Here is a 13,168-nt window from a genome sequence, read left to right as displayed (position 1 = left end):
TTTGTTTTTTTTTTTTTTTTTTTTTTTTTTTTTACGTAAAGGACTAAAAGCATACAGAAACATGCTTACAGTCAACTCTCCTTTATCTATATAAACTAGTGACTATGACTCAGGCTCTCCATTCCAAGTTCGAGTGTGCACACAGATCCTGAAGGTGTCCTGCAAGGAAAGGGTTAGAGGGAACTTGGAATTCACCCTCTCATGCACAGTTATACCCAGCCCACCCCTCCCACCCTAGGCTCCAGCGGAGGCCCTGGGAGAATGTGCTCTTTCCGTACACAAAATACATTTGTATTACAATTCAGTCTGTACAGGCTGTAGTCTATATAGGATATAAATTGAACAGTGAAATTCTCCAAAAAGGTTAATCATGAAAAATTTTTTTTGGTATTGGGGATCGAACTCAGGACCTTGCGCTTATGAAGCAGGTGGCTGCACCACTGAGCTAAATCCTTGGCCCAAGATTAAGAATGAAATTTTCTCTGCTGGGCGTGTTGGTGCAGGCCTGTAATTCCAACAATCAGGAGGCAGAGGCAGGAGGGTCACTGTGAATTTGATGCTGGCCTTGGCTAAATAGTGAGTTCAAGGCCAACTTGAACTAAAAAGTGAAACCATGTCTCAACCCACACCACCAAATGAAACTTTCAGTCCTGGCATCCACTTCTGTAATCCTGGTACTCGGGAGGCTGAGGCAATAGGTCACAAGTGCCAGTCTGGGCTACATAGCAAGACCTGCCTCAAAAGCCACACACACACACACATACACACACACCACACCAGAAAATGTGCTATCCATCTTAGTGGCACACACCTATGATTCCAGTTACCTTGGAGGCTGAGACTAAAGGATTGCAAGTTTAAGCCTAGCCTAGGCAACCTCTCTCAAAAGAGGAATAAGAAGGGCTGGGGATGTACACAGTGTTAGAGCATTTGTGAACATGAAGCCCTGGGTTCAATCCCCAGTACCACCAAAAAAAAAAAATTTGCTGATAGTAACCATCACTTTTTCCCATACACAATCAAGAACTGGCATAAATTGACAATGAGTGAAAAATGGATAATTCATTTAAATATATATGTATACATCCATTTACAATTAGCTATCAAAAGATGATAGGGAACAAGAGAACACAGTGATAGAAACTACCTTTTAAAAGAGCAGAAAAGTTCTCTTCCTGTTTACCGCCTCTTCTTAACTCTTTAGAAAGTACAACCACTGCCTCCAACATGCTGGACAAGAATATCTATGCAGAAGTAAGAAGAAAGCCCTTTCAGCAATCAGTGGGTAGACTTAGAAGAGTTTTCTTCGCATTGGGCAACTCTTTTTAAATTTTTTGTGGTACCCGGATGGAACCTCAGGCATTGTGCACAACTGTTCTCCTGCAGAACTGACTGCTTCTGCCGGAAATCTGTCGGCAGCACAACACACACTGATGCTGTGCATTTGGTCCAAAGGAGCAGGAGAAACAAGACTACTAAGTGTTACTTCATGTAGACCAGGTGTAGCACACATTGGTGTCAATGTCTGGCTGTGTAGATGTTGGCAGGAGAGGAGCTGGGTAAAGTAACTGTTGCTCATAGGTCTGTCTGTGGCCCACCCCTGATTTTTTAGGATGATACTAAGTGACTGGTACCATGGGAGGGAGCATAAAATGGTAGAAAGATTAAGCTAATGGAAAAGGGCTTGTTTACAAGAAATCTGTCAATTTTCCTTTGAAAAGGAAAATAAAATCTCTTAGGAATTTGGTATTCACACCTCAGAGAACTACAACACAAAAGCACAAACATATTTGAGTTAATGTTAACCCTTTATGTCTAGGTTGAAGTTTCTTATATTTGTTTAAAATTAAAGGCATAATTTTGTATCTCCTTTGATAAAAAGTGTGTATAATGTAAAGTAGTTTTGCATATTCTTGTGCTGCATATGGGATGAATTTTTAGACTTGAAGTAGAACCTTGTAATTTGTGTAAATGACAAGTATAAAATCCTACCATAAAATGCTAAAAATATGCAGTTTTGAATAAAACCAAGAAATGCAGCATTTAAAAAAATGTTTATAATCTTTTCTTTTACAAGCCTTGCCTGCATCAGCAATGTATCCCTAGCAACCACAGAAATCCCAAGGACAATGAGATCTGCCTGGAAGAAAGTATGGATGAAAATTAAACAGGAGAGAGACATTTAAGGCTGTGTAAAGAAGCCTAAGCCTTCAATCGATCAACATGAGTTAAAACCAGCCCTTGAGAACAATCAGGTTTTTAAGTCAAGGGTCCACAGTACTAAGAAATCAACTAATAACAAATTCTGGCAGGGCTGTGGGGAAAAAGGAACCTTTCTCCATTGATGTTGAGAATGTAGATTGGTGCGACCATTGTGGAAATCAGTGTGGAGATTCTTCAAAAAACTAAAACTAGAGGTTCCATGTGACCCAGTTAATTCCCCTTCTGGGGGAAATAATAAATGCATCATACTAGTGTGATATATGCTCACTCATTTTATAGTAACTCAATTTATATTAGCTAAATCTTGGAAATAGCCTGAAGGCCCATCAACTGACAAATGGATAAAGAAGATGTGGTTTTTTTATATAATGGGGTACTATTCTCCCAAAAGAAGTATAAGCTTGAGACATTTTTAGCTAAGAAGATGGACCTCAAGACCATACTATTAAGTGAAATAAACTGGACACACGTTTAAATAAGGCACTGTTTCTCTGGTGTGAGAACCCAAAAGTGCAAGTAAGGACCAAAATTTCTAATGGATATTGGGAGATGGGAAGAAAGTGTTCAAATGAGAAGGCAGCTGAGGGAGGGAGAAGGGGGAAAGGACAAGAAAAAAAGAAAAAAAATGGAAGCAAGCTTATGTAAATAAGGGGAAAAGGGGTCAAAGGGAGGGGACAGGAATGGGTAAAAAAGAAGCAAGATAAATCATGTACAAGTAGAAATTCCCTATGATGAATATTATCAGTATATTTTTTAAAATGTACCAATGAATGAATAAAATAATTTTTTTCTGTAGAAATATTAAAAATGAACGCAAACAAAAGGTTGGCTCTATCACCTAGCAATAGTGAAGAGAGAAGGCCTGCTGGGCCATGATTTTGCACAGCAGACTGATACAGGGATGGTAGTGAACCCAGACCTTCACAGATAACACATAACCTACAAACCCATACAGTAACAGCACTCACTAGGCGGGACCATGTTCCGGTAATTCTTCTGTGAACTCTCCCTGTGGAAGTCCCTTTGAGCTGCATCCAGACGCTCCCACTCTTCCCAGGTTACAGACACAGCCTCTAAGGTCACCAACCCCTGGAACAACATGAGATCCCCATTCAGTTCCTGCTATTCCTGGACAGCACCACCATTCACTTGTCTGAGGATGTGGCAGACTTAAGAGATAAAGAAGAAGCACTAAGAATCGTGAACCATGGCTGCACCATCTTTGCTAACAATTTTTGTACTTACTGGGAAATTCTGAAGGGGCCAAAAATAGGAGTGAACACTATCTTGTAAATCTGAACAGCTTTTCTGCGCCCTATGTACACTGACTTGAGAAACAAAATATTTGAGATAAATCTCGGTGATTTACCAAAATGGAAAGATATAGAAGAAAAACATACAACCAAAAAGCTCAACATTCCAGTGCTGGCTCCCTGAAATGCTGTTCCCTCATCAAGGAGACAAACCCAAATATCTGAAAGAATGGGCAGCTTACTCACACAGCAGGTGCTCAGAAAAATTTCCTTTCCTTTCCCAGGACCATTTCACAATAATTATCCAACAGGATGATCTTTTGAGTTGGGCATAGTGGTATATAGCTGTAATCCTAGCACTCTGGGAGACTTTCCTAAGCAAAAGGCTGAAACCCAGCCTGAACTACTTTAGTAAGACCTGAACTGAAGAAAGAAAAACAAAAAACAAACAAACAAAAAAACCCAGGTGTGATGGCATATACCTGTAATCCTGGCACTCAAGAGGCTGACACAGGAGGGATTACTGCAAGTTCAAGGTCAGCCTTGGCTACACAGAGTATTCAAGGAGAGTATGGACTATATACCCTGTCTCAAAGAATCAAAAAGGGTGGGGGAAGCTGGGGATGTAGCTCAGGGCAAAGGCCCTGCATTCAATCTTCAGTACCATCACCGCCACCACCACCACCACCACCACCACTTAAAAAAAAAAAAGAGGCAGTCAATGGTGAAAAGCCGTAATCCTTAAAAAGGGAAGATTCTAAACTGGTGAGGGAGATATTTGTCAGGTTCCAGTGAGGATCACAAACTGACTCTCTTGCTCACTTTATGTGCTTCTACATACATATTTACAGGTCAGGTATCCTGTATCTGATACGCTTGGGACAGATTTTGGAGCTGTTCAGATTTGGTTGAGGATTTCTAAACCAAAAACCCAGACTTTGTTGTTGTTCAAGCCCAACTTGGGTAACTTAACAAGTCCCCATTCAAAAGAAAAAGTTCAAAAAGGACTAGGGATAATGCTCAGTGTATCTCACACCATATCACTAAATATATATGTTATTCTCAGCTTATGCAAGGTATGTTTGTGATGACTAAAACTAGTTATCTTTGGCTTTGGTCAAGCAGCAGCAAAGTGGGGTTCAATCCCCAGTACCACCACCACCACCACCACCCACCCACACACACACAAGATATGGTTGCTGGTAACTGGATCTTCTAACTCCCAGATCAACACTTTTCTGTTTTAAATAACTATTTAACTAAATCTCTCTGTACCTCATATTCATTTTTAAAATAGGAGAGGAGCCGGGCATGGTGGCGCACTCCTGTAAATCCCAGCACTTGGGAGGCTGAGGCAGGAGAATCACTGTGAGTTCGAGACCAGCCTGGGCTACATAGTGAGTTCCAGGTCAGTCTCAACTACATAGTGAGACCAAAATAAATAAATAAATAGGAGAGGATGGCATCACTATGGTATTTTTTCAGCTACAAGAAGTCTTAAATTGCTACAAAAGGCCATCTGCTAATGCCAAATATTAATGTCACTTGGTTTATATGCACCACTGCTCACTTTCACTCTTGTAAGTAATCAGCTGCTTATCCCAATAACATTCTTTTCTTCCCGCCTTTAAAGCCAAATTTGGAGAACTCTGACAGTGGTTGAATGGTGCTAATATAGTAACATGTCCTTTTTTTATTTTCAGTGGAGGCATTATGTGGAATTATGTGCATAAGTATGTAACTTCATTAGTGAAAAGCTTGACATAGGACAATGAACCAAGGTCACACATTTTCTGCTAAAGTCATAATACCATATCACTAAATATGTATGTGGTTCTCAATTTATGCAAGGTATGTTTGTGATGACTAAAACTAGTTAGCTGTGGCTCTGGTCAAGCAGCAGCAAAGGGGGTTAAAATGATAAGTACCACATAGTACAGAATTAAGTACAGTGCTGTCTTTCACTGAAGCAACGCTTATGTAGCATATGTAAAATCCAACAGTGAACTGGAGTCGGTGGCACAAGCCTGCAAACCCAGCTCTCTGTTAAAGTGGAAGAGATCACAAGTTTGAGCCTGCCCTAGGCAATTTTGCAACTGACACCCCAGCTGAAAACAAAAATATAAAAAAGGGGTGGGGACGTAGTTTATCGAGACAGCCCTGAGTTCAATCCCCAGTATAAAAAAAAAAAAAAGCAAAAATTCAACAGCATTCCATGAACTACAACTATATTAAACCTGCTTTTGCTGAAAGCGCACCACAAACTCGCCCTGGGAACTAATGATTGCAGATGGAAAAGTTAGATGCATCAATGTGGAAAGAGGAAGGGTCAGTATACAGTTAAAAAACAAAATGGGACCTTCACGTTCAAAATGGTGAACATGTTCTAGCATGAGTAAACGAAGGACCTGAGCCCGCTTTCCATCCTGACGTCCCGAACAGCCTACTCAAGAAGAGGATGAGTGAGTTGCAAAGGGTGGCAGTAATAGATGTTTAAGGCTAACGTTCAAGTGAATCCTTAAGTTCACAGAAAATGTGGTAAGGGAGGAAAGAATAGCAACTCGGAACCCAGCTCACGCACTGGCGACACGCCCACCACCAGGTACGTCTCTCCTCACCTGGGGCGAGTCCCGGGCCGGCGAGGCCTCCTCCCCGCTTTCCGGGCAGTGTCCCCGCACCCAAGCCTGCAGCTCCTCAGGCAGGATGCTCAGGAACTGTTCCAGCACCACCAGCTCCAGGATCTGCTCCTTGGAGTGCAGCTCGGGCCTCAGCCACCGCCGACAGAGCTCCCTGAGCCGGCTCAGCGCCTCCGCCGGCCCAGCCACCTCGTGGTAGCGCAGCCGCCTGAACTGCAGGCGAGAGCTTTCGGAATCCGCGCAGGCCCCGGGCGCGTCGGACTCCAGACCCCCGCGGGAGTCTTCCTCCACTTTCACCACCACAATTTCCTCCGGCAGGAGTGGCTCGGAGGCCCCGGAGCTGGCAGCCATCTGCGCTTTGGGCGGTCAGGCTCCCACACGACTCTTTCCGGCATCTGCCGACTCCCTTCAAGTGTCGACTTCGGGTGAGAGGAGCTGACGTGGAACCGAAGGGCAGACCCCGCGGCAAGCGAGCACGGACAACGGCCCACACACCAGCCCCGGAGCCGCCGCCCCCGAGGCTCTCGCCCTTCAGCAAGTATCCCGGGTGGAACCTGCCAACTCCACAGAACTCAAACAACCAGGCCGGAAGTGCGTCACGGAGTCGCAGTGTCCCTCCTTCCCACTTCCGGGCCGCTCTACGCGCTGGAAGACTGAGATGTGGGTGTGAGGAAGGGTGGTGACTGGGAAGTAAGAAAGATTAAAATGCGTTGTCGGACGTGGTGACGTGCACCTGTAATTCTAGCACTCCGGAGGCTGAGGCAGGAGGGTAGCAACGAGTTCGAGGTTAGCCGGCCCTAAAAAGTGAATTCAGGCCGGGCGTGGTGGCACATGCCTATAATCCCAGCACTTGGGAGGCTGAGGCAGGAGGATCCCTGTGAGTTCGAGACCAGCCTGAGTTACATAGTGAGTTCCACGTCAGTCTCTACTACAACTACATATTGACCCTGTCTCAAACAAACAAACAAACAAACAAACAAAAAAGCCGGGGATTTAGTTCAGTGGTTCTGCCCCCTGCCTCGCAAGCACAAGGACCCATACGCAGTACCAAACAAAACAAAACAAAACAAACAAACAAAAACAAAAAAACCCCAAAACAAAACAACAAAACAAACAAACCAAAAAACCGATGCATTAGGTAGGTGAATGAGTGCACCAACAACCCACCATGAGTACAGTCACTATATACAGCAAGCATGCTGTTCTCACCGAGGTTGGAGCTGGAGGTGGAGATAGGCGGGGACCTGGGCTGCTTCCTACCATTTGATAAAATAAAAATAACGGGTTTAGAAGCCAGTGACCGAGCACTGGGGCAGGGAATCTTAAGGATAGGGAGAAAACAAAAGGAATTTAAAGAGTTTCCTTGCATGTCATGTGTTATGGCTTTGATCCTAATAACCGCTAGAAAACTGCGTGGGGTGGTGCACGCTTGTAATTCCAGCCCTCTGGGAGGCTGAGGCAGTAGGACCTCAAGTTCTAGCCCAGCCTGTTCAGTTTAGTGATTTAGCTGGAGATGTAGCTCAGTGTAAAAGCCCTAGGTTCAATATTCACTTCTGGGTGTAGGGGAGGAAGGAAGGAAGAAATAAAAAGGTTAGAAAAATATATGTCTTGCCTGATGTTAAGCAGCTGGTGACTTGAATAAAACCAAATGTGCTATTCAAATTCCAAACTCAGGAATTTCCACTGCTGTAAGTTAATTTATAAGTGCCCCCAAGCTGCCTGGTTAGTTCCTTCCTTCCTTCATTTAAGTAGCACATGCGACTGGGGGTTTAGCTCAGTGGTTCTGCCGCCTGCCTCGCAAGCACAAGGACCTGAGTTTGATCCCGGGTGCATAGGTGACCACCTGCTGTGCTTTTTGCTCCCAGGAAAGTGTAAGTCTACTGCAATGTGTTGACTATAGTACTGATAGTGCCTGTTTGTGAAGATACATGCAGTACTAAACAAAATATTCATCCCCCTTTCTTTTCTAAAGCTCAAACGTAGGGTCTTGTGCATGTTTGGCAAGTGCTCTACCACTGAGATACATTCTCAGGCAAAAAAATAAAATATTCTTAAAAAGATTTGACTTTGGGTTATGCAGCTAACCCCAGTGTTCACTTTTGTTTTCCTTTAAATTCAAAGTTTGAAGAAGAAAGATGATTTTTGTATTTCTTCCAATCCCAAAAGGATGTAAATATGGTAAGAACTTGTCTAAATGAAGAAAAAAGAAAAAGGATTTTTTTTCTACAATGAGTGAAGTCCCTGCTGCTTCAAAGAGCTAGGTTAACACACAATAGTGACTTATTGATAGATGGATTTTTAAATGCCTGAGATCAGTTCCCTTGTGCAACGATCAGTACAAATATTAGTAACTGATATTTTACTCAAAACACTGAAGCTCAACATGATTTGTAGAGAAAAATCTTCAGTAATTAGAGAATAACAGGTAACATTATTATTATTATTATTGTTGTTGTTCTTGTTGTTGTTGTTGTCATTTTTTTGGTATCGGGACCAAACTCAGGACCTCATGTTTGCCAGGCAGGCACTATGCTGCTGAGCAAAATCCTTGGCCCATAGGCAGCATTATTTTTAAAATGCTAACAAGGTCGTGGTCTGTAGAGAATTTCCTAGTAAGAATTTTAGACTGGGTGCTATGGCACACATATGTAACCCCAGCTATCTAGGAGTTAAGTCAGGAGGATCCTAAGTTCCAGACCAGCCTGGGTAACTTAGTGAGAACTTGTCAGAAAATAAAAGGGGTTGGGTATGTAGCTAGGTGGTACAGCACTTGCCTAGCACTTAGGAGGCTGTGGGTTCAATCCACAACACCACCAGGGGAAGAAAGTTTTTGTGATTAAAAAAGTTTTCAATACATAATAATAGTAATAACTAACATTTGCTGGGTGTTCACTCTGGGCCAGAATTATGCCAACTTCTTTACAATTTTGTGATATATGTAATCCTCACAGTTACTGATTGAGTAGGTACTATTTTATCTGTCCTTTTTCAATGCAGTCCTAGGTTATAATTCTTTACCATGGAGACAGTTTCATTTTTTGTTTTATTTTGTGGTTCTGGAATCAAATCCAGGACCTTGTGCATGCAAAAAACATGCTGTACAACTGATCTACATCCCCAGCCCTCCATGAAGACAATTTTAATTTACCACATAGCTATTTTTATCGGATGCTTTTCTGCATTCTAACAGTGAAAATAAATTTTTAAAACCTACTGTAAAACCAGACCTTGATCTACTTTCTCCCCCACTTAACAAGCCAGATAATCCCAACAATTACAGTACAAGGTATAAATAAAACATACAGTGAATGTTTAAATTTTTAAAACTTATTACACTAAAAGACACATTGTCGTTAGCTCTCCTCAAAATACTCAAAGATTCTCCCTCACTTCAAACACATTCCGTCATTCTTGGCAATGTGTAATAAAGTTTTTAAAGCTTAAACAGCCACCATAGTTTTCAGTCACCCCTTGTATCTTTTCTTCATATCTACCTATGCTCACACATTTTATTCTTACTAGAATTCTCTTGCATTCAACAAGTCCCTTTCTTTTTCCAGGGACAAATTAAAAAAAATCACAGCTTGGGCCAGGGATTTAGCTCAGTGGTTCCGAGATCGATCCCCAGCATCCCCCCCAAAAGAAATCACAGCTCTATATACCTCTCTTGGGATAGTAACAATTGTCCTTTTCCAAGGAGAGGGGCTATATATATTGTGATACCATAAGGGGCTTACAGACTGGCTTTCTGCCCCCTCCCTTGCCTCTTCGTGGTATAAATGATAAGCTTTCTGATGAGAGTCTTGGTTTATCTGTATATTCAGTAGAGAACTGTCCTTGCTCAATTCTGTGCCATGCTGCTGAGTGATGCAGGGTGAGGGCAGGGGTGTGCAAAAACAGGCTCCAAAATCATGACCTTCGACTTTCCCTGGTTCCTTGGCTTGTCTGTCTGTCTTAAGTTTGGCTCTTTTTCATATTCATTTTTTCAGCAGCTATATGAAAGTGTTTCTATCACTGTATTGAACAGTGATTCAAATATATGTACGATGTGCTATGAGTCTTTCATGAATATATATAGTACCTCACTAACAGTCTGGTGTGGTAGCACACACCTGTAATCGATCCAAAGCTCAGGAGGATAAGGTGAGGAGATTGTCATGAGTTCAAATCCTGCGTCAACTATAAACTGAGACCCTGTCTCAAAAAAAAAAGGCTGGGGATTTAGCTTAGCAGTACAGCACGTGCCTGGCAAGACAAGGTCCCTGTACCGGGGGTGGGGGTGGGGCGAGGAAGAAATAAAAGAAAATATGTTTAGAGCTGCTAGAGACAGCACATGTATGTAATCACAGCAATCAGTGGCAAGAGGATCTCAATTTCAAGGGCAACGTTGGGACTTACTGTGGTCCTGACCCCAAAATAAATTAATTTTTTGAGAACTATTTAGTTCAGGCTGGACTTGAACTCACTATGTAGCTCAGGCTGGACTCAAATGTGTAGTAATCCTCCTGCCTCAGCATTCCAAGTATTGGGATTACAGGCATGTACCCTCATGCCCAGCAATTCTTATTTTTAGAGACAGTGTCTCCCTATGTAGCACAGGCTGGCTTTGAACTTGAAATGATCCTCCTGACTCAGCCTGTCAAGTACTGGGATTACAAACATTCACCACCATACCCAGCACCAGAAATAAAATTTAAAAGGGATGCTGAGCTGGGGCTGAAGCTCAGTGGCACTGTGCCTGCCTGACAAGTGCAAGGTCCTGAGTTTGATCCCCAGTACCACAAAAAAAAAAAAAAAAAAAAAAAAAAAAAGGCTGGGGATTTAACTCAGTGGTTCCACTTCCTGCCTCTCAAGAGCAAGGTCCTGAGCTCAATCCTCAGTACCAAAAATAAAAAAGGGATGCTGATGTAGCTCAGTGCAGAGGCCTTGGGTTCATTCCCCAGTAATGCAAAACAAATAAAAAACACATCTAGAAACACAATCAATGATTTAGTAATAAACATTGTTTACATGAGGGAAGCTCTAGGTCGGTGCCTTATTTTTCAATTCATATCCATTTATACTATTTGAATCTTTACTGTGTACACATATGAACCTTTTAAAGCTACAATTCTCCACTGCACTGCATTAAACCCACTACTGCATCACCTGCTGCACCTCCTATTTACTCCATTATCTGCTGAATCTCCTACTCATTCTCAAAAGGTGACTTTCCTATTTCATGGAAAGTGAAAGCTATCCAGTCAACAGCTCCCTGAATGTCCTAGAGCCCCTGTTTAAAGGAACATAATACCAATTCTGTGTTAAAGGTGTATTGTATTACATACCCATGGTTATTATTTAGAATACTTGTATCAATTAATTGTTAATTTTATGAGCTTTATTATTTTAAACAATGAGTACTTAACAGGAAAATATTTTTAAAGTATTGAATTTTTAATATTTATTGAGTATCTATAAAAAATGTTTCAAATTTTTCAGCACTATTTTTGTTGGTACAAAGTCTAAAAACAACAGAAACAAATTCCTACATGAACTACAATGAAAATACCAATAAGATTTTACAACAAAAATAATCTTTTCTTTGATTATCACACCTAGAGCAATCTTCACATATGGCAACCACATGTTCCATACACACCTATTGTTTACATGATAGCACATGTTTTGTGTTCCTGTCTTTTTTTTTTTTTTTGTACGGGATCAAACTCAGGACCTTGTGCTTGAGAGGCAGGTGAAGCGACACTGAGCTAAATCCCTGGTCCTCTTTCCTTCTTTTTTTGTAAGACATACTTAACATCTCTCTCTGGTCTTGCTGGGTTGTTTTTTTTTTTTAGACAGCGTCTCACTATGTAGTTGAGACTGACCTGGAACTCACTATGTAGCCCAGGCTGGTCTTGAACTCACAGCCATCCTCCTGCCTCAGCCTCCCAAGTGCTGGGATTTCATCATCTTGCTGTTTTGTCTGGAGATTCTTAGTATATTATACCATGTGTATTTAAAAGGAACATAATCTATCAATAAAATAAAGTATTAAATTCTTAATATATATTGTATGTTTAAAATAAACATCAATGTTTTCCCATCAGCTGTATATTTGCTTACAAACCTAAAAGATAAATTCAGAAATACATTTTTATATGAACTACAATGAAAATACGAATAGAACTCTACAAACAAAATAATCTTTGTTTCAATTGTCACACCCAAGGCAGTTTTCATACATGACAACTTCATGTTCCACATGTCTCACACCAATAGCACAAGTGCTTTGTTTTCCTTTTGTATGTGACAGTCTTGTCACCTCTCCTGTTTTCCTTTTTTGTCAGGTGCTTCCTACTACGTTGTACAATATGCACTTAGCAGGAAAATAAGATGTCAATAAAATATCAAATATGTAATATACAGATGGGTGTGGTGGCACATGCCTGTAAACCCAGTACTTGGGAGGCTGAGGCAGGACGATTGCTGTGAGTTTGAGACCAGGCTTGGCTACATAGTGAGTTCCAGGTCAGTCTCAACTACATAGTGAGACCCTGTCTCAAAAAACAAAAACAACAACAACAACTAAAATATGTAATATAATGTGTGTTTAGAGTAGACATCAATATTTTCACATCAGCTATTTACTTGTTTACAAAACCTAAAAGATGACATCAGAAATAAAAACCTATGTGAACTGTAATGTAAATACAAACAAAAGACTACCACAGGGACAGGGATGTAGCTCAGTGGTACAGCACCTGCCTGGCAAGTACAAGGGTCCTAAGTTTGATTCCCTCTACCAAAACAAAACAAAACAAAAAAAAGAAAAAAAAATCTGCTTTAACTGTCACACCAAAGACAGTCTTCACAAATAACAACTGCATGTTCCATGCACAAGTATCACTTACACCGAAACATCTATGTTTTGTTTTCATGTGCTTTTTTGTTTTTTTATCCGGTACTGGGGATTGAACTCAGGACCTTGTGCTTTTGAGGCATGTGTGGTGCCACTGAGCTAAATCCCCAGCTTTCTGTCCTTTTTTGTAGTTGACATCCTTTTGGTTTTCCTAT

The 13,168-nt window shown here is 41.4% G+C and overlaps 1 protein-coding gene and 1 long non-coding RNA gene across 2 annotated transcripts in view; one reads left to right on the top strand and one right to left on the bottom strand.

Annotated features, from left to right (window-relative positions):
- The window catches only part of LOC117286511, a 57,054-nt gene extending 54,907 nt beyond the window's left edge, over positions 1-2,147 (top strand). Inside the window, exon 3 of the long non-coding RNA XR_004517654.1 lies at positions 2,078-2,147. This is a non-coding gene — a long non-coding RNA (uncharacterized LOC117286511). The remainder of the gene's footprint in view (positions 1-2,077) is intronic.
- Znf394 (zinc finger protein 394) overlaps positions 1-6,694 on the bottom strand; it is a 14,388-nt gene extending 7,694 nt beyond the window's left edge. Inside the window, exons 1-2 of the mRNA XM_010642713.2 lie at positions 6,095-6,694; positions 3,192-3,312 (exon numbers count right to left, since the gene is read on the bottom strand). Coding sequence (XP_010641015.1) covers positions 3,192-3,312; positions 6,095-6,463 — 490 coding nt within the window. The 5' untranslated portion in view covers positions 6,464-6,694. The remainder of the gene's footprint in view (positions 1-3,191; positions 3,313-6,094) is intronic.
- Positions 6,695-13,168: the final 6,474 nt, after the last annotated feature.

Source organism: Fukomys damarensis, unplaced genomic scaffold, assembly GCF_012274545.1.
Source record: "Fukomys damarensis isolate Sample0158 unplaced genomic scaffold, DMR_v1.0_HiC HiC_scaffold_17, whole genome shotgun sequence".
In the NCBI taxonomy this organism is placed as follows: Eukaryota; Metazoa; Chordata; class Mammalia; order Rodentia; family Bathyergidae; genus Fukomys; species Fukomys damarensis.
Note: the sequence above shows the minus strand (reverse complement) of the source record. Positions and strands in the feature narration are given on the sequence as shown.